This window comes from Chlamydotis macqueenii, chromosome 4, assembly GCF_036417535.1.
Source record: "Chlamydotis macqueenii isolate bChlMac1 chromosome 4, bChlMac1.mat, whole genome shotgun sequence".
NCBI classification, from domain to species: Eukaryota; Metazoa; Chordata; class Aves; order Otidiformes; family Otididae; genus Chlamydotis; species Chlamydotis macqueenii.
Window position 1 is genome coordinate 64,426,478 of NC_141559.1, and position 19,492 is coordinate 64,445,969.

The 19,492-nt window shown below is 37.6% G+C and overlaps 1 protein-coding gene across 5 annotated transcripts in view; it reads right to left on the minus strand.

The window, feature by feature from the left end:
- Window positions 1–19,492, minus strand: part of RBPJ (recombination signal binding protein for immunoglobulin kappa J region) — a 64,099-nt gene that overhangs the window by 11,294 nt on the left and 33,313 nt on the right. For 4 of the 5 annotated variants that reach the window (XM_086746285.1, XM_086746286.1, XM_086746281.1 and 1 more), the window contains exons 3-7: window positions 14,012–14,107; window positions 3,680–3,845; window positions 2,377–2,551; window positions 729–866; window positions 409–521 (exon numbers count right to left, since the gene is read on the minus strand). In XM_086746285.1, the coding sequence (XP_086602411.1) occupies window positions 409–521; window positions 729–866; window positions 2,377–2,551; window positions 3,680–3,845; window positions 14,012–14,107 (688 nt within the window). The remainder of the gene's footprint in view (window positions 1–408; window positions 522–728; window positions 867–2,376; window positions 2,552–3,679; window positions 3,846–14,011; window positions 14,108–19,492) is intronic. The other variant, XM_086746284.1, reaches the window with a different exon arrangement.

The following is a 19,492-nucleotide window of genomic DNA, read 5'->3' on the forward strand; positions in this document are numbered from 1 at the left end:
TACTTTTAAAGCTGTTTTGAACTAAAAAAAATGAATAGTCCTAACTAGCTGCAAAGAATTCACTCATCTATTCAATACCAATATTTAAAGTATTTTGCTACACTGGGACCCACATTACTGTTTCTAAAATAGACACTTTAAGGGCAGCTTGCAGATTAACCTACTTGGGCAGGTTTTACTTCTGAAAAATTCCCTATGCTTATTTTACAAGCTGTTCTTTGCTTATAGAATTAATCTGCAGATACAAAAATGCACTTTTGTTAAAATGAATGCCATTTGCCATATAAAACATGTATTACCAAAAGAAAACACAAAGCCAAAAATTGTGAACAATGCAAATCCAACTATGCAATTACAGTAAGTAGTAATCTACAAATTCATTACAGCACTGGAGAAATTGAACTGTACCAGTCTTGGGAGTGCCATGCCAGTAACGGAGCATACAAGTTTGACAGTCTGCCCATAATGAATGTAGCCATCTCTCACTGTGAATTCTTCTCCTTCCGATTCATCGTCATCCACTGCATGAAACAGGAATTTTCACATTATTTGTTTTGTTGTTTTGTTCAATAGGAAGAGCATTTAACATCACACTATTACATCAAATATACACTCAATAACAAAACAAATCTGCATACGGGCAATTAATACAGACGAAAAATGCAGGACTTTTTTTGTGAGGATGGAAGGAGGGAGGTGGAAAAATATATTGCTTCACTTTTACTTACAGAGGTGAATGTAAAATGCTCCCCATTGTTGTGAACTGGCATGGAAATTACCACCTTCTACGTGCAAATATCTGGTGCTAACTGTTTGGGATCGAAGTCTATTAAATAGTGCCACTTTTGTCCCTGACGCAATACATACTGCAAGGAATGAGATTATAAAATTACTTCATTATTACATAGAAAAGTAACAAAAAGTCACAAATACAGTAAAATAAACTGATGAATACTGGAAATCAAGAAATAATTCTGAACTACTGGTTAATTTAGAAAATATTCATATTTGTGACAGACCAAAAATAATTACAAAATTACAAGTGGGATAACATACATTTTGGCTGTTCTCCAAAGGCATGCTAGTTCACAGACTTCTGCCACTCAGCCCAATGGGCCAGTGCTTGCCAGCTGAAAACCCCTTCTGTTCAGAGTTCTTCAACAACTGATTATTTGAGCAGAAGCTTTAGCTTGTCCTTGTGAAGTACTTAGACAACTTTCAGTGATCATTTGAGGTATATTTGAGTATAAATAAAAATTATTCTTACAAATCACAATAAACTGAATGGAAACAAGACATAACTATGTAAAATTGTAACCATGCAACTTGAAATTTTCTCAGATCTGAACTTACTTATCATTCAAGAGAGAAATGCTAAGTCTGCTGCCCAAAAAAAAAAATCACCAACTAGCATTTTGCCATCAAAACAGGTATGTCTCTTCTATTTGGTTCGTATTTACTATCAAAGAACACTTGGTTCGTATTCACTGTCCATCAAAACTATCTGTCTGAATACAAAGTCAACAGCGCATACTCTGAGCCCACGGGTGTGAACTGCACAGCAACAGATTGCCTTTAGTCATGTGGCAAGCTAGCGGCCCCGAGATCCACATTCCATAGGTGAATGGGTTCCAGCCCAACACAGATGGAAGAGCCTTTTAAAGCACTAGTGAAAAGAGAGAAAAACAAAAACAACAACAAAAAAGGGTATCTCTTGAGGTGCTCGAGTGGTATGCAGGCAAAAACTTTGGAGGAAAAGCAAAAATGCTCCCAATTATATACTAGCACCAGAGACATGCTTAGTTGAAAACACAGTAAGCAAATGAATCTGGGTGAAATATTGCCATACAGATTTCTTAACCAATTACTTAAATGGAACCATGCAAAAGATATTAAAAGCAAAACCAACATGAAAATGGTATGAGACAGTAAGAAGGTGGCTGTGATATGATGAAGAGCAGTTTGGATAACATGATGCTACTCATTTATCACAATCTGAAAGCTCTGTCTTTGATAGTGATCAAAATATCCTAAGCACCAGCTCATGGCAGCTTAAGAGATCCAAGAGCTTAGAAAGCTGAGGAAGAGCATTCTTTATACATTTGTCTACAACGATTCATTCCTCAGAATGAATTTTTGGTAGAACTTATATATTTACTAAATAATTAATTGTGACTGCATGAAACTCAAGAATGTAACCTATATCAGAATACTTTAAAATACACTGATGTGTACAGTTCTGAAATACATTAGAAAAAACAGAAGTTGAAAATATCCTTGTATTTACTTTGTAGTTAGATCTCAGAATACACAAAAAAAAAATAGTAGGAGGCAAAGTGAATTGCTACATAAAGAAAAGAACTATAAAATACTTACAGTCTGCATTTTTCAGTGACTGTTTCTTTTTGGAGGGTTTGGAGATGACTTTGATTCGTTTACTGAGGAACACACCGATGTCGTCACTATTGCCATAGAACATTTTTACCGATAACATGAAGTGCTTTCGCTTGTCTGAGTCTGATATGTATAATGTTTTGGCAGTGCAATAATTCTGTAGGTGAAAACATACTGTTGTTTCTTCTTTCAAGTCAACCCAGTGCAAGAAACTATGTATATTTGATGATGAAGAAAATAGGAAAACTGATGCAACAGTTGCTAAAACAGATCAGAAACTGCTTTTTCCATCTGTTCCATGCAGATATCTTTTACGACTGCTGTTTAGCTTTGTAAGTTTAGCATCTGACTTCAGTACTTTAGCATATTTCTAAGGACCCTTACCAGGACTGGAAAACAGATGAGTAGAGACTATAGCTGCGTGAAAGCCATCTCCGAGTGATTTAAGAGCACTACTAAAAATTACATTAGAGAAGATCTATACAGGTAGTATACTAGGAGGCTGCCTGTGCAGAAAACGTGTTTAGCCAAACTTTTCTTTAACAGAGGGGAGATGATTGGGTTCTGAAAGACTAGAAAGTTACTTTTGATTAAATGTTTATGCTAGGTGACAACAGGAGCTTAAAAAAAATATCTAAAAACTTTAATTATTCTTCTCCTATTCAGCAACATATGAAGCATGTCTAAGTAGACTGTGCTGAAAATACTAGGTAGCTATAAAATATGGTTTAATAAAACAACCAGCTAAAATGACCACTCATGGGCTGCCAGTTCTATTCCAACTGTTCAAGTCATCACAAATATCTTTTTATAATCTTGTAACTCACATAACTGTAAAAAAAGTAATTTACTAAACTTACTAAGATGCTGTTTTAATTGTATTTTTATGCAAAGGGATTTAAAGGCCACTTGTAGCAGCAGATGTTGATCAGATACTTCCTTGATGAAACTATCCACTCATGCAAGCCAGGGAGAGGGACAGAGTTTGGGCCAGAAACCTTAAGTTAACCATTGATACCTACCAAATAACTGAACAGTTTACTGACTCGGAATCAACAACCTACAAATGAAAGGTTAGTACCCTGCTATGATCCCATGAACCAAATCCACCTATTCAACTGCCTTACATATTTTGATGGGTTTTTTTTAAACCACTTATGTACTATCTATCTCCTACAGTATAATAAAAGTTATCAAAAATAAGCAAGGGGATTTCTTGAAATATGCACCATGTAGCTATAATATCCTCTGCAGTAATCTGAGTGGTTTATTAGAATTCTTCTACCTTTCCTTCCAAGTTCAGCTGCTGCATTTCTTGATCGCTGTTTCCTATTCCAATGAAGGCGCAAGGTTGTGATTCTTGCTCAGTGCAACCATCCCGTTCCATTTGCTCTTTTTTTTTCTTCCATCCACTGCCCATAAGATACACACATGGAGGAGGACAAAAGAACCTGAAAATGAAAAACACATTACGAGATTACACACAGCTTTCAAGAACATTATTGAGACAGAAACTGCTCTGGACCCAAAGCTTTCTCAGCCCATTCACACATTGCATTTGAGTTTATACATGCACTACCTTCACCTGCCTTGAAGATCTTCTAAAACGCAAATCAAAAAAAAGAGAAAAAGTAAGGAAAATCAGCATTAGATGCACTGTGACTGAATATCTTTCAAGTTATGATAGGTAACAGTCTGCATCTCTAGAAAACAAAAATGTTTTCTACCCTTACACAGAAGAGATTGTCAAAGAAAGTAAAAAGGCCTTGGAAGTGGTAACAGTGTTTTGCTTTTGTAGGCGCTTAACATGATGCAGTTATTAATACACACAGAACAGTTCCATGAACTAATTTAATAGACAACTGATCACAATTCTTAAACATTTAGTTTCATCATTAGCAAGGAGGGAAGCTAATCTATTCAAGTATAAATCTCTACCCAGTTTTTAAATCAAATAGATTATTCTACATCTTTATCAGTAACTGTAAAAGATATGATGTAGTCTTTAGCAACACTGACTGAAATCAGTCTAGATGCTACTTACAGCAACATATTCAAAATTAAATGCAGCATTATAATACAATGTGTTGGTTTTGAAGTTTCTGTAAACTGTTAAAACACAAACCCTAATCATTATTAGTTTTATTTTAGTCAACAGCTGCAGTGTTTTTGTCATCATTTAGTTAAGAACAAAGTTAAAAAAGCAGAATAGAGGCTGGATGGAGAATGGATTGAAAGCAGCCCTGAGGAGAAGGGCTTAGGGGCACTGGTGGATGGGAAGCTCCACATGAGCTGGCAATGCACCCTTGCAGCTCAGAAAGCCAGCCACATCCTGGGCTGCATCAAAAGAAGCATGGCCAGCAGGTTGAGAGAGGTGATTCTGCCCCTCTACTCTGCTCTGGTGAGATCCCACCTGCAGTACTGCATCCAGCTCTGGAGCCCCCAGCATAAGGACATGGACCTGTTGGAGAAGGTCCAGAGAACGGCCGCGAGGATGATAAGAGAGCTGGAGCACCTTTCCTATGAGGACAGGCTGAGAGAGTTGGGGCTGTTCAGCCTGGAGAAGACTCTGGGGAGACCTGATAGCAGCCTTCCAGTACCTAAAGAGGGCCTATAGAAAGGATGGGGAGAAACTCTTTATCAGTGCCTGTTGTGACAAGATGAAGAATAATGGTTTTAAAATAGAAGAAAGCAGATTCAGACCAGATATAAGGAGAATTTTTTTTTTTAGAATGAGGATGGTGAAAGAATAGAACAGGTTGCCCGGAGAGGTGGTGGATGCCCCACCCCTGGAAACATTCAAGGCCAGGTTGGGTGGGGCTCTGAGCAACCTGATCTGGTCGAAAACATCCCTGCTCCTTGCAGGGGGGTTGGACTGGATGACCTCTAAAGGTGCCTTCCAACCCAAAGTATTCTATGATTCTACGATACAGTTGTGAGGTAGCTGAAGAAGCATGAACGGAGAGGACAACAGAAAAAGTTTTTGATTATTCTATTTATTTCAAATTGAGAGTAGTGCTTAACTTGGCACTTTTGAAATCCAAAGACAACTCTTACCTTACACAGGTAAGTAAGATTTTTTTTTTTTTAAAATTTGGCTTGGGACAACTGAATTAATGGATTATTTCTATTATACACCATATAAACCTCAATTAGTGAAAATAAACTTTAGTGCAAAAATCAAGTTTAATATACTTCTTTTTCTCATCTATTCAGGAAAGTTGTCTTTATTTGACAGACATAAAATGTTTTTCTAAGTAACAGAATTATTAATAGATGAAACCAAAGTCCTGAGTTAATAATCACATAATAATAAAATGTAAGAAACCATATAAATGAATGCAAAGATTTGTAATAATTTCAGTTAATGCACACAATTAATGTTTCTTAGACAAACAAGCAACCAAATTTTAAATTCTATCGCAATTCAAAATGTCTCAGTGGTTATGATAATCAGTAAAAATTAACCTCTGCAGGCAAAAAACCCAGCCAAACCCACAAAAGAATCCAACTTTCTATCTTGCCAATAAATCCACAGTGAAAATTTTTCACTTAACTTTGCTCTTTTAAAAACAGAACAAAACTGATGATAGACCAATACCCATAGAGCTTAAATGTCTATAAACATCTTTAAAAATATCACGCTCCAGTTTGAAAAAAGATTGCCTACAAAAGAGAATTTGTAAAAAGTAGCTCGCTATGTGACCTCAAAACATCTGTATGTTTAGAAGCCCATTAAATTAATTTGTGAAACTGCTCCTACTGATTGCTTTTTAAACTTAATTCTGAACAAACAGAAACACTACTCCACTATGATAACCCATTTCACTAAAGACTTATCATAACAATTATTTGCTCCTTTTATTGCCTTCACACTGTTCTGAAGCATAGAAATTTTTATAAATATGGAATTATGAATTAACAGTTTGTAGAAACAAACTATTCAAAGTTTAAAACCTAACATTTTTATCATGTGACTATTGCATCAGTTTTAACTATTTATATTTTATTCTTTGGGCTAATTATGAGCCACACAAAGAGCCTGGAATTTTTTTTCTTCCAATTGAAAATGCAGAACACAGAAAACCAAGGCAACAGTTAGAAACTTGCCAATTTGCAAAACAGTGTTTCCTGATGGAACTGTCAACTTGAGAAACTACACAATAAACTACCTCAAAAATAAATGTTAACATTGTCGTAGTAGTAGCACAAGAGAATACTTCCACTAGCCCAGTCATGAATCATAAAGCTGAAAATTTACAGTTATCTGATATTGGAATGGGTTATTGTAACTTTATTGCTGTAAGAATAGAAGTTCTGAAATTCAAGAATCACCACAAAGAGACAGAATAAGCAGTAATAAATGTTATCAAACAAGGCAGACTGTATTTCCTTTTTGCTTGCTATTATGCCTTCTGCTTCTTATCTTCTGCTACCTGACCTTTCTTCCAGCTTTCTTCACGAAGATGCTGAACAACGTAGCAGGGGTACATTTAAGAACACCATGAGTTTCTGTTACATGCTAATTAAATCCTCCCCTTCCTACTACAAATTCAAATTCTACCTCAAAACCAGGAACGCATTTCCTATCTTTCAACTGCATTTGAGGACTTATGTTTGTGAGGGACACAATGCAAATGACAATGGTCAAGATAATAAAATTCACATTAAAGTACAAGGTGTGTATTTACTTTCTACATGACCAATGTAATTTACATGCCCTGTACCACTCCACATCTAAATGTAAATACCATAATTGTTGTTAAAGATCTGTTCTGAGACTCATCTACTGGTTGCTACAACTTTTGGCAGGTTTTAGGAAAACAGAAAACCAAAATAAAGCAAAAAATAACAGCTTCAACACTACACTGACAAAATTTCTAGTGTAGACAACTGTGATAACACTTAAAAAATATATAGATATAAAACACACACACTATATAAAAAAAAAATATATATACACATATATATTTATATATGAGAGTAGGAAGGAAGCCAGAGGATAAGAAAGAGTCATACTTTTATCAGACTGGCAAGGGGCCAAGCGAGGGCAATGACCATGCCCAGATACTGTTTAGGAGGTCTACTCTACTTTGCCATCCCAGAAACATGGATGTAGTCCTCTATGAACGGTATTTTTCAAATGGGGTTATGAACTAACTCCAAGGTTAGGAAATGCAATTTTGGGGGGAATAAACTTCAAGTAACAGATGCATTTATTCAAGAGTTTATCTTTTGGAAACAAACTCAGATTGACAAGAAAAGCACACCACATATCTAGGCAGCTTCTGAACTCTCAAACTCAAATGACAATACAAGATCATTTCAGTGTTAATGAATATATCCCACTTATTTTCTTCTTAGCATTTACATGTTATTTCCAATAAAGAAATTAATACATAATTATCAATTTCAACCTTTATTAATGGTGCAATGCTTTGCAAAAAAAAAAGAACTCAAACTCCTTATATTCCAAGTAGGCAAAAAAAGCAAACATCACATATTTACCTTTCTTGCTCATGTACTCTTTTGTGTTTATCTTACCGGTTAGAACACAAGAAAAAAAATCTCAAACTTTTTTCACAGCCTTTTCCATTTCAGCTAAACCAAGTTCTCTGAATAACTACGGCCACTAGATGGCAATGAAGACCTATAAGAAACAAGTTTTAACCCACTGATGGAAGAGAAAACACACCACAACAATCAAAGTGCTCTTTTTAAATTAGAACACAGAAAAAAAAAACATTGGAAAACGACGACTTACGGAACAGAGAAAGAAGTTTTTGAAATTAAGACAATTTTAAGTTTAGTTAAAACTACCAAACAAGAAGAAAGATTCTGGACATTCACAATATGAATGGGTTTTCTTACATGTCAGCCTCTTACTCATCCTTTAGATAGAGATAGAGGCAAGTACAGTCTGGGGGCTTTTTACTTCGTATTTACAATCCCAGGAACTCATGTATAGAAGAGATTAACTATACATTTTCTATCCAATATAGTGCGAGTAAACCATGAGTATCCTCATATTTTTAATTTTCACAGAATATTAAAAAAAGTATCTTTGATATGTATAAAATAACTGCTGGAAAGAGGTTCTCTCATTAACAAAGCATTTCCAATGTATATAGGAATGTAAATGCTTCTGTGAGAGGCTACCTTTCAGATAACTCTGAAGAGGAAAACAGAAAGAAAATCACCTCTCCAAAACAAGTAAAGTAATTTAGGTAATTTCCAGTATTACTGATGGGAAATAAGGTAGGACAACGTTTGGTGGAACAAATGAAAATACTCTTCCTTCGACCTTTGATTTACACGGCCAACCTCTCTTTTTTCTTTAACCACAAAACTAAAGCAAGACTGAGTAGGAGGTAGAAATTCTTCTGAAGTATTAACCTGACCTACAGTAAAAAGAAAATTATGTAGGATGCAATTTCCTCACTGGATTTATAACATATTCTCTTAATACCTCTTCTCTACGCCATTAGCAGACTGACAATTCCTTACTGAATGAGCAGTAAAACAACACAGGACATTCTTCTGTGAGGTAAACACTTAACTCGGCCCAAAAAACCACATGAGATCGGTTAGGGATCAACTCTGTGACCTCTTTCATTACTTGAAGTATAACAATCAGGAATGTCTTTCCTAGACAAAACCTATTCCACACTTGTTAGAGCTGCATGATGAGATGCACATTCAGTGCTTCCTACTTGCTGATATAAAGCACAGAATCAGGGTAACATTTTTGGATACCAGGGCTCTGCAAATACTTCATGTATTTAACATATCTCTAAGATTTTCTTGTGGACTCCTAGTTTTTCAGAATAGGCTGAGTGATGCTTCTCCTATGCATCTTCCAAGAATTTGTGATCAGTGTAATTAAAACGATGGGCAGTTTTAAATGAAGCTAACATTGGGACTGATATTAGCCAGGAAAGGTCAGAGGATCAATCTCCAAAAAGTAAAGGGCATCCCCACAATGCCTTCTTACACTATCATTTCATAAGCCACTCAAGTCAAGACAGACAATAATATTACAAACTTCACGTTAGACTCCACACTCAGTAACTCAATACAGCAAACAGAAGCAAGCTGTTACTCATCTGTTCTGACAGATCTGTTCCATCAGACTAAGTGGAAACTGAACATCATTCCATGGCAAGAAAACCAAGCTGAGATTTGTCTAAGGATGCTCCCCTTTATTCCGAATGACTTGAAAGGAAAAACAAGGTAATTTCTTATGGTTTCTGAGTCTTGACTGCAAAAAACAAAGTGGAATGGGTTGAGTCTTTGGCACCACATGGAATATTGTTTTAAATCAGACAATCACCAAAGAACAGAATAATACTCCTTCAGTCCCTTCAGCCAATTCAGGCCAACCAACACAGAGAAAATATGGTGCTTCACGTAAAGAAGCTGTGCTAACTGAACTTCCCAGGAAGCAAGGAGTAGAAAGTAAAATAAAATCAGCTCACATCACTGCCACCTGGTTCTGACGCACTCAATGCTTTTTTCAAATCACAGGCTTCTGTTCACAAAGGTTTGCTTTTTCTAATCATCCAAGTGATCCCTCTGTTCATCTTACAGAAGTCTCTGCCTTCAGGAGGATTTAGAGGTATCTACCACTTGGTTTTCTTTATGTTCAGGGTGACATTAACAGGGAAGTTTTCCATTGTACCTGCTGGTCAATTCTGAGTTGAAGGAAGGAGGTGTATTTGTCAATTACTCGCATTATTCTGAGCATGGAACTACTAACCAGTCTTCTTTCCTTCTCAGGAGCTGAAAGAACTAACAACATCCACTAAAGAATTCAATACAACAACAAATAAATGAAAAATCATTAGGTGCTAGAGTGCTAAGGATGAAGTAGCAGAGCCATGGGGTAAGCCCTGGAAAAGGCTACGCTCTCAGTAACAAGAGCATTAACCAGAGGGCAGGCACACTCAGTTCGGTGAAGGAAAGTACTGGAGCAGGAATTACAGGAGCTCCATCACTGTAAAGCAAGACGCAGCTAGACGGTTCTCAGGCTAACCAGTAGCAATAATGTTTAAACTCAGAACAGCATGTAATCCACAAATACTAATCTGGCTCACAGTCTTGGAATCCAAAACACTTCAGTCCTTTAAATCTGAATCTTAAGAAAAAAAAGTGTTGAATGTTCACACTGTTCAGGCTCTGAACAGAGAATTATCAGTGAATATCAGTATCAGTAAATACGAAAAAAAATACAAGAAGTACAAGCCAAACACCCACACTCATCAAGACTAAACATCACCTGAGTCTCTATCAGCTGAATGCCTTTGAGAGATGACAGCCATTCAAAAGGAGACATTAGGCAAAAAGGCTTAAATTCAACTGAAGTCCATCCCTGAGCTTCTTACCTCTCCTGGTTTCTCTGTTAACTAAACAACAGTAACTTCGGGAAGAGCAAGGCTAATAAGAAGTCCACTCTAAAAAGAAATAAGCCTCTTTTCATTACTGTTATTTAGGGACAACATCAAGAACACTCTCAAATTAACCCAGAAAGTCTCCATCCACACGGCAACAACCTGGAATTGTGTTTCTGTGAGGTCTATTTAAACCAGACCACACTACGTGAGACCTGCACCGTCTACAGTGAGTCTTCAACCAGAGTATTTCACCATCTACTAAGCCTCATTACAACACTGAAAGGTAGTTATCATGGTGACCTTTTAATTATGCCCCGCAAAGTTTATTAATGATAAATATTTTCCATGACATCACAACAAACAAGATTTAAAGCCTGGAACAAAAGATGGAAGTTTGTTTAGGGTTTTCTTTAGATTCTATATTTACTTGAAAGACATGTTGAATTTAAGAAATAAATCCTTTTGTAACTTGAACTCTTAGTTACAAAGACAGTGCAATTTAACTTATTCTTTGTGGATCAAAAATCAACCAGAATATATCCATGTCATAATGAATTCCCATGTAAAACACGAAAATTCTCCATAAAAACAGGTATGAAATAGCTTTCTGTCTATACAGATGTATGAAAAACAACTAATTTCAGAAATGATATTTAATGTAAAAAAGGTGAAAATTTGATTTACTAGTTGCATAAAGCAGCCTCAAACCTTTACTAATTTTGCTCAGTCCAGCAATATTAAGAACCTATGGGCACTTTCTGCTATAAACAAAACAAACAATTTTTTATAAATTTTAAAAAAGAAAAAAGAAAGAAGCCAATTCATCATTCAGTTTCACTAAGTACCTTAGGCCAAGGATTTAATAACTGGTGTTTTTCTTTACGCTGGTAACAGCAGGGTATCATTCCTGATGTTAACAGTCTGGGAACTAGCAGAACAATACCAGAGACAGTCTAAATGATGTGTTAAAATGTACAAAAAACTAAGATACTTAAATTGAAAAATGAAATCTTAGTTTGTATTTCAAATGTTAATTTCACACCCATACCAGAATAGCAATAATTTCACAATCATATTATAACAAATATCCAATCATTTTCATTCCTAGTCATCTTTTGCAAAGCTCTGAAATTTTCTACACTCATTTAACATGCTTCCAGTTTTAAAGAGGTGAACCTGAGATACCTTTCATGAACAAATGCAGTTGTGCTGAGGTAGGCAACTGAATTGCACCTCACAAAATCTGAAGTGGTAAAAGAATGCCTAATTCCAGTTAGCAATCATTTCAAGCAGTGAGAAACCAATAACTGTTTACCAAACACTACCAATACTTAGGTAATGTATGTGCCACAGCAACATTAACAGCAGCAAGTGACTTATACACCTATATGCAAGGCAACAGGAATTATGGCAATGCTACGAAATGCATACAGGAGCTTTAAGAAACTGTTAGCAAATAACAATTTGAAGCTTTGCCTTCAGTTCTTCAGAATACTTATGAAAGTTTTCCAAACTAATGCAACTTTTAATAATCAAAATTATATACTTTATCTTTTTATTTTCTCCCTTCTTTTGATGCAATTTGTTTACCAAAATAATGACATACAGGACAACTTTGCAAAATGTTCCTGCTCTCACGAACTGTTCTAACCCCAGGAGAACAAACTGACTGAAGTTACAGATACACTGTTTAGAAAGTCATTTTCTTATCTGCAGGCACAGCCCTCATTTTTGGGGAGTTACTTGCTTAACTCATCTGCAGCGATGAGTTAACTGTGCAACTCCTGAATGACAATACAATCTGAGAAAATAACAAGAGGTTCCTGTATTGTCATAATAAATCTTTTTGGTGGTTGAGTTTCCTGCAAAGGGTTAAAGTTATCATTTATTGTTAGTAAGGCCTTGCACTGCAATCCTTTTGCATTTAAGCGTGGCAGTGAGCAAGAGGACTGTATAGTTATACAGCAGATACACAGCAAACTTGTCTGCTTCCATGCCCTTCCTCCTTCCTCTTTCACTGACTTCCCATTTCATTCTCATCAAGAATTTCAGAAAGATCTAAAAAGCACTTTGAGTAAACAATTCCATGGAGCTGTAGAACCTGTACGCTGCCCAAAAGAAAGGACTTGAGATGCTGGCTAACTTATTGAAAGATAAGTACTCAGACAGAATACTGAAGAACAGTTGAAAATACAACCTGCATCTCTGCGATTCACAGACATCACAAAGTGTGATTTAGATTGGTCTTAGATTGAACTAAGAACTTTGCAGGCTTAATTTTAACATTCCTGTTTTCTAACACTTTCATACACAAATACATAAAAATCGCAAACCTGAGCTGTAAAAAAAACAATGATGTAACAGAACTTACACAATAGTGGCAGAAGAAAGGCTAAAACTTCAAAACCATTAATGTGCTGAATGTGTGTTCTTTTGTGGTGAACGTGTGTTCTGTTGTGGTGAATAAGTACTAATAACACAAAGTATCTGAAAATTAACCAAATACTGCAGTATTTATTTTAGTGAAATTTAAGGCAGCAAAGTATAATTTATACTCAAAGAAAACTATTTCATCATGAGATTACTCGAAATCTGCATATGAAGGACCATCCTATTCGCTTCTACTAGTCATGCAATAAAAGCATCACATGGAGAAGACCACAGGAAATTCACCTTTGCCAAAAAAGCATTCATCCTCACATCTTCCTGTAGATCCTCTCCCTTAGAAAACTACCTATTACTGTAATTTGTACTGTATTTGATTTTTACAAGATAGTATTTATCATAACATGGTTATGGTTAACCTGTCCTTTTTAAAGCTATTACAGATCTGATTCAGAAAAGTATCTTATTGAGGCTAGCAATGACATATTAATTTGAAATTATTCAGGAAAACACTCCTCTACAACTAGTTGTCATTAATCACCTTGTCCATTCCAGACTTAAAATAGAAGGTTTACAATTAGAGCCATTTTAGTTCAATGGAAGAAAAACTTCATCCAGAGAGAGAACCTGTTAAAAAACAGGCATCACTACATTGAATGCCACAGGTTTGCAGCATTTGTTACATAATTAAGTGATTTATGAGAACACATTTTAGTTTGTGTTTCTTCAGGCTATAGGACAATCCGAGGAATTCTGCAATGTACTCCATAGCAGACTACACATTATAGTTTCCCTAGCTGGGAGCTGTAGAGGGAAGCCAGGAAAGAACAGCGACTTACCTTTTTTCATTTCCATACGATTTCTGTGCAACTTTCGCATGGAGTATTAGCACTGTCTGATCACCTCGCTCCTTCAGGTAATTTCGCATTGCTTCCCTAAAAATTGAAGGACAAAATAAGCTTTGAAAGTTCTTTTGGTTTTGTTTATAACTATAATAATCTAAAGACAACTTTAAGACAAAAAAACCCCCAAACACTGGAAATTTAAAAAAACAACCATTAATAGGGTCAAGATGAGTTTGTTTTGGTTTTTAAGACACTCACACAATAAAAAGAAGCAACTATCTTGCAGGAAGATAGCAGTAAGGGTCTGTAGTCATTTACAATTACTATATTTTCCAGAAAAAAAGATGTTTGTGATGTAAAATCATACCAGTGCCAATCACTACACCATGTTCAAAGCCTGATTTTATAAAGCATCGTGCCACAAATATTTGGTTATAACACACTTTATTAATTCAATATTGTCTCCTTAACCAATTTAGTCTGCCATGACAATGACAAATTGTTCTGAAATTCTGTTTAAACCATTAACTAAATCAACACAATGTTTATGTAAAAGTTTTCTTTTGATTGTGAAGATGCTAAGAAAAGAGTTAAATTCTTCAGCCTATTGTTTCATGTAGTTTTCTAGAGGAACTCTCTAGTTCCTGAATACAATCAGGTAAAAAAAAAAAAAAATTTCTGTTGTTCATCATGACTGTAATGACAGACGTCATACAAAAGCTATAATTACCTCAAACACATCAACAGCAACTCCTTGAGAGAAGTAAGAGAACAATACACCCTATAATTCTTCTGTATAATAATCTAACTGCTCATTAAGCAGCATGCCAAACTCAACACCCTAGGGTTTAGCTGCATCGGAGTGCTGACAGGAACAATTTTAAGTCTCTGGAGGAGCTTTTGCAGGTTGAATGCCCACTAATGCACTCACCTTCAAAGTCATCAACGAGAGAAATAAATTATGAATTTAACAGAAAGTTATATGAAGAGATAAAATCCTACAGATGAGGGATGCTTTGTGTTGGGCTTTTTAGTTCTGGTTGTGAACTGCACCCAACTTGTCGAATTCCCTTTGGACAGATCTAGAAAAGTAAACATTTCCAGTGAAAAAAGATGGAAGATAAAAAGCACTATTTTGTTGACAAGACCTTTGCTAGAAGAAATCCCCAAATACAGCTTCAAACAGGAAAGCAAGGAGGGGGGGGGGTGGGGTGTTGGACAACAACAATCCAGCTTTGCTAATGATATTTTGTAAATTCTTGCATTTGTCATGCCTGCATAAGACAGTAATCCATGTGCTAGATTTTCCGTGTAAACAGAGGGCTATAGTATTTGAATTACTGTTTTAAATTTGGACTAACCTGATCTATTTACATTTGACATTGGGAAAACCGATGTTTATCCATGAAAGCACAGATGGAAGAACTCTGTCAAGGTGCACAGACTTACTTTATTTACAACCATTATTTAAGAATATATTTTAAACCACAAAACATAATTCACTGTGAAATTATCATTATACATTTCATTATGATACATATTAGCTGCATTTAGGTGGTTAAAAAACTTTTTAGCTGACAATTTTAAATACTCTATTAAGAGTACTGTCATACTAAATTAAGAACATGTCATAATAAAAACTTTTGACTTGACTACCACTAAAAAAAACCCACTCAAAACCAGCAACCCACACACAAAAACACTAGGTCCTATCTAATGTTTATTTAGCACTGTATGAGGAAGAAATCCTGCTTTTTCTACTGGTCCGTTGCTGCACTGGACTTCTACAATCCAAGCTCCTAGGAGAACTAAGAATGTTCCCCTCCAGCCCCTCCCACTGATAAAGGAAACACATAAGCATTGCTTTTCTTGCATGATATTTTTAATAATTAAATCTTAAAACTCTCTATGAAGGTAGTACTACTACAGCTTACATTTAAAAACAACTAGCACAGTATGAACAAAGTAGTGTTGTTCTGCTGGAGCTTGCACGATAATGAATAGATTATTAGACAAACAGGACTGCTTTTACATAAAAAAGCAGAGTAATTTTCCAATAATTGATCTAAAGACCTTTAACAGTTTACAGATACATTTTTTAGCATGACAAACAAATTACATTCTTAAAAATTTGTGTGATGGTTTTTCCATTTTGGCATTTTTCACTTCAGAGGAAAAAAGTTAGGTTGCTTGCTTCCAGCTTCTATCAGTACAGAAAAGGTTTACAAGCTACTGCTTTGAAGGACGGCTAACAGTTCCCAGGTGCCTACTCTGTACTCACAAGGAAGAGTACCTGGCACATCTAGTAGCTAAAATCCTGCATATGAAATTTAGACACTATAGTTAATAGACAACTCAGTTAAAATAATGACCCTACAGTGAAGAGTCATTATTTTTGTTGTTCTTTTGAAATTATAGAGGATAAATTCCATCACTAACTTCAGAGTGATACTAACAGGTGTTACTGATGGAAAACAGTTCATTACTGAAAACTCAGCATCATTAAATACCCCTGAAAACAGGTAGGCCAACAGGAAACAGCAATGTTTGTTCAATTACTTATAAGTCAGTATAGATCAATTTTGCATTGAAATGAAGTTTCACAATGACTGAAGCTAACCTGAAGCTTATCCAGAAATACAATGAGACAGATATCCCCAACAAAATGTGAATGCCTACCCCACAGTGCTTTACGTGAGGCATCATAATTTCATTCAAAACAGAAGTAGGCCAGACTGACAATGGGTTTCCATGGTTTTACACAGCACTATTACCACACAAAATCATAAAAAAATTGCACATCTTTTGTGCTTCAAGCAAACAGTGGATTTTAAACTGAGTAGCTGCTTATAATCGGCATAGTTTGTGACACAGAATAATAAATATTTGCATAGACTGTGTTGCAACTGTTTGAAAAAAACGGAGACTACTTAGAATCATAGAATCACATGGTTGGATGGGACCTATAAGATCATCTAGTCCAACCGTCTTCCCACTACCATTGCTGCCACAGCTACTAAACCACATCTTGTAGCTCCTCATCAAGTCGCCTCTTGAACACTGCCAGGGACGGAGACTCCACCACCTCCCTGGGCAGGCCGTTCCAGTGCCTTACCACTCTTTGAGAGAAAAAGTTTTTTCTCAAGTCCAATCTAAACCTCCTCTGGTACAACTTGTGGCCATTTCCTCGGGTCCTGCTTGTTGCCTGGAAGAAGAGGCCAAACCCCTGCTCATCACAACCTGCCTTCAGGAAGCTATAGAGTGCAATGAGGTCTCCCCTGAGCCTCCTCTTCTCCAGACTAAACAATCCCAACTCTCTCAGCCGCTCCTCATAAGACTTGTGCTCCAGACCCCTCACCAGCTTTGTTGCCCTTCTCTGGACACGTTCCAGGGCTTCAATGTCTTTCTTGTAGTGAGGGGCCCAAAACTGAACACAATACTCGAGATGCGGCCTCACCAGCGCCGAATACAGGGGGATGATTACCTCCCTGCTCCTGCTGGCCACACTATTTCTAATGCAGGCCAGGATGTTGTTGGCCCTCTTGGCCACCTGGGCACACTATCGGCTCATGTTCAGCTGAGCATCAACCAACATCCCCAGGTCCCTTTCCTCTTCACAGTCCTCTAGCCACTCAGCTCCGAGCCTGTAGCGCTGCATGGGGTTATTGTGGCCAAAATGCAGGACCCGACACTTGGCCTTGTTAAACCTCATCCCATTCAGCTCAGCCCAGCGATCCAGCCTATCCAGATCCCTCTGAAGGGCCTCCCTACCCTCAGGCAGATCAACACCACCACCCAACTTGGTGTCATCTGCAAACTTACTGAGGGTACACTCAATCCCCTCGTCTAGGTCATCAATAAAGATATTGAACAAGATGGGCCCAAGTACCAACCCCTGGGGGACACCACTTGTAACAGGCTGCCAGCTGGACTTGACTCCATTAACTACTACCCGCTGGGCACGGCTCCCTAGCCAGTTCTTTATCCAAAGAAGGGTATACCTACCCAGTCCATGGGCAGCCAGTTTCCCTAGGAGAATACTGTGAGGGACCGTGTCAAAGGCTTTGCTGAAGTCCAGGTAGACCACATCAACAGCCTTTCCCTCATCCACCAGTCTGGTCACCCAGTCGTAAAAGGAAATGAGGTTGGTCAAGCACAACCTGCCTTTCGTGAACCCGTGCTGGCTGGGCCTGATCCCCTGGATGCCACTCATATGCCGAGTGATCTCACCCAAGATGATTTGCTCCATAACTTTCCCGGGTACTGAGGTCAGGCTGACAGGCCTGTAGTTCCCTGGATCCTCCTTACGGCCCTTCTTGTAGATGGGAGTCACATCGGCAAGCCTCCAATCCTCCGGGACCTCCCCAGATAACCAGGACCGCTGGTAGATGGCTGAGAGCAGCTGGGCAATCACCCCCACCAACTCCCTTAGCACCCTAGGATGGAGCCCGTCCGGTCCCATGGACTTGTGGCAGTCCAGATGGAGAAGGAGCTCTCTAACTGTCTCCACCTGTAGCACAGGGGGTGTATTCGGCCTGGCATCCCAGACTTCCAGATTAGGGCATAAAGTGCCCTGAGGATAACTGATCTGCCTATGTCCTGGTTCTGGCCAGGACAGAGTTAATATTTACCTGAGCTGGGTGGAGAACTGAAGCTGGTAGCCCCTATGGCTGGGATAGTTAACTAATTAGCTAACAGCTGGGGTTAATTTACCCAAATTAGCCAAAGGGCTATTCCATCCCATCTGACATCATGCTCAGTATATAAGTGAGGAGGGTGCTGAAGGGAGGCCCTGCTAGTGGGAAGAGACTGGATGTGGAGATCTGTTGTGAGCTATTATACTGTATTTGTGTTCCATCACTCTCTTGTTTTTTTCTGTCATTACTGTTAAATTTACTTTTTGTTCAATCTCAACCCGCGTGTTTGTTTTTTTTTTTTTTTCCCTGGTTTTCTTTTGTTTGTCAAATCTCCTCCTATTCTCTCGGAGAGTGGGGGGAGTGAGAGAGAGACTGCGTAGTCTGGTCCCCGTTGGGGCTGAACTACGACAGTCTATTAAAGGCAGAAGTAAAGAAGGCATTGGGAACTCAGCCTTCTCCTTATCCTCAGTGGTCACATTCCCCGCTGCATCAAGTAAAGGGTGTAAATTCTCCTTATGTCTTCTCTTACAACTGATACATTTGTAAAAGGATTTCTTGTTCTCTTTTACTGCAGTGGCCAATCTGAGTTCATGCTGAGCTTTTGCCTTCCTAACTTCCTCCCTGCATACCTTAAAAACTTCTTTGTAATCTCCCCAAGTAGCCTGTCCCTTCTTCGAGAGGACATAGACTCTCTTTTTCTTCCGGAGCCTCAACAATAGTTCCCGGTTCATCCACACCGGTCTTCTTCCCCTATGGCTCGCCTTACGGCATTCAGGAACAGCCTGTTCTTGTGCCTTTCAGATCTCCATCTTGAGGAGCATCCAGGCTTCCTGGACCC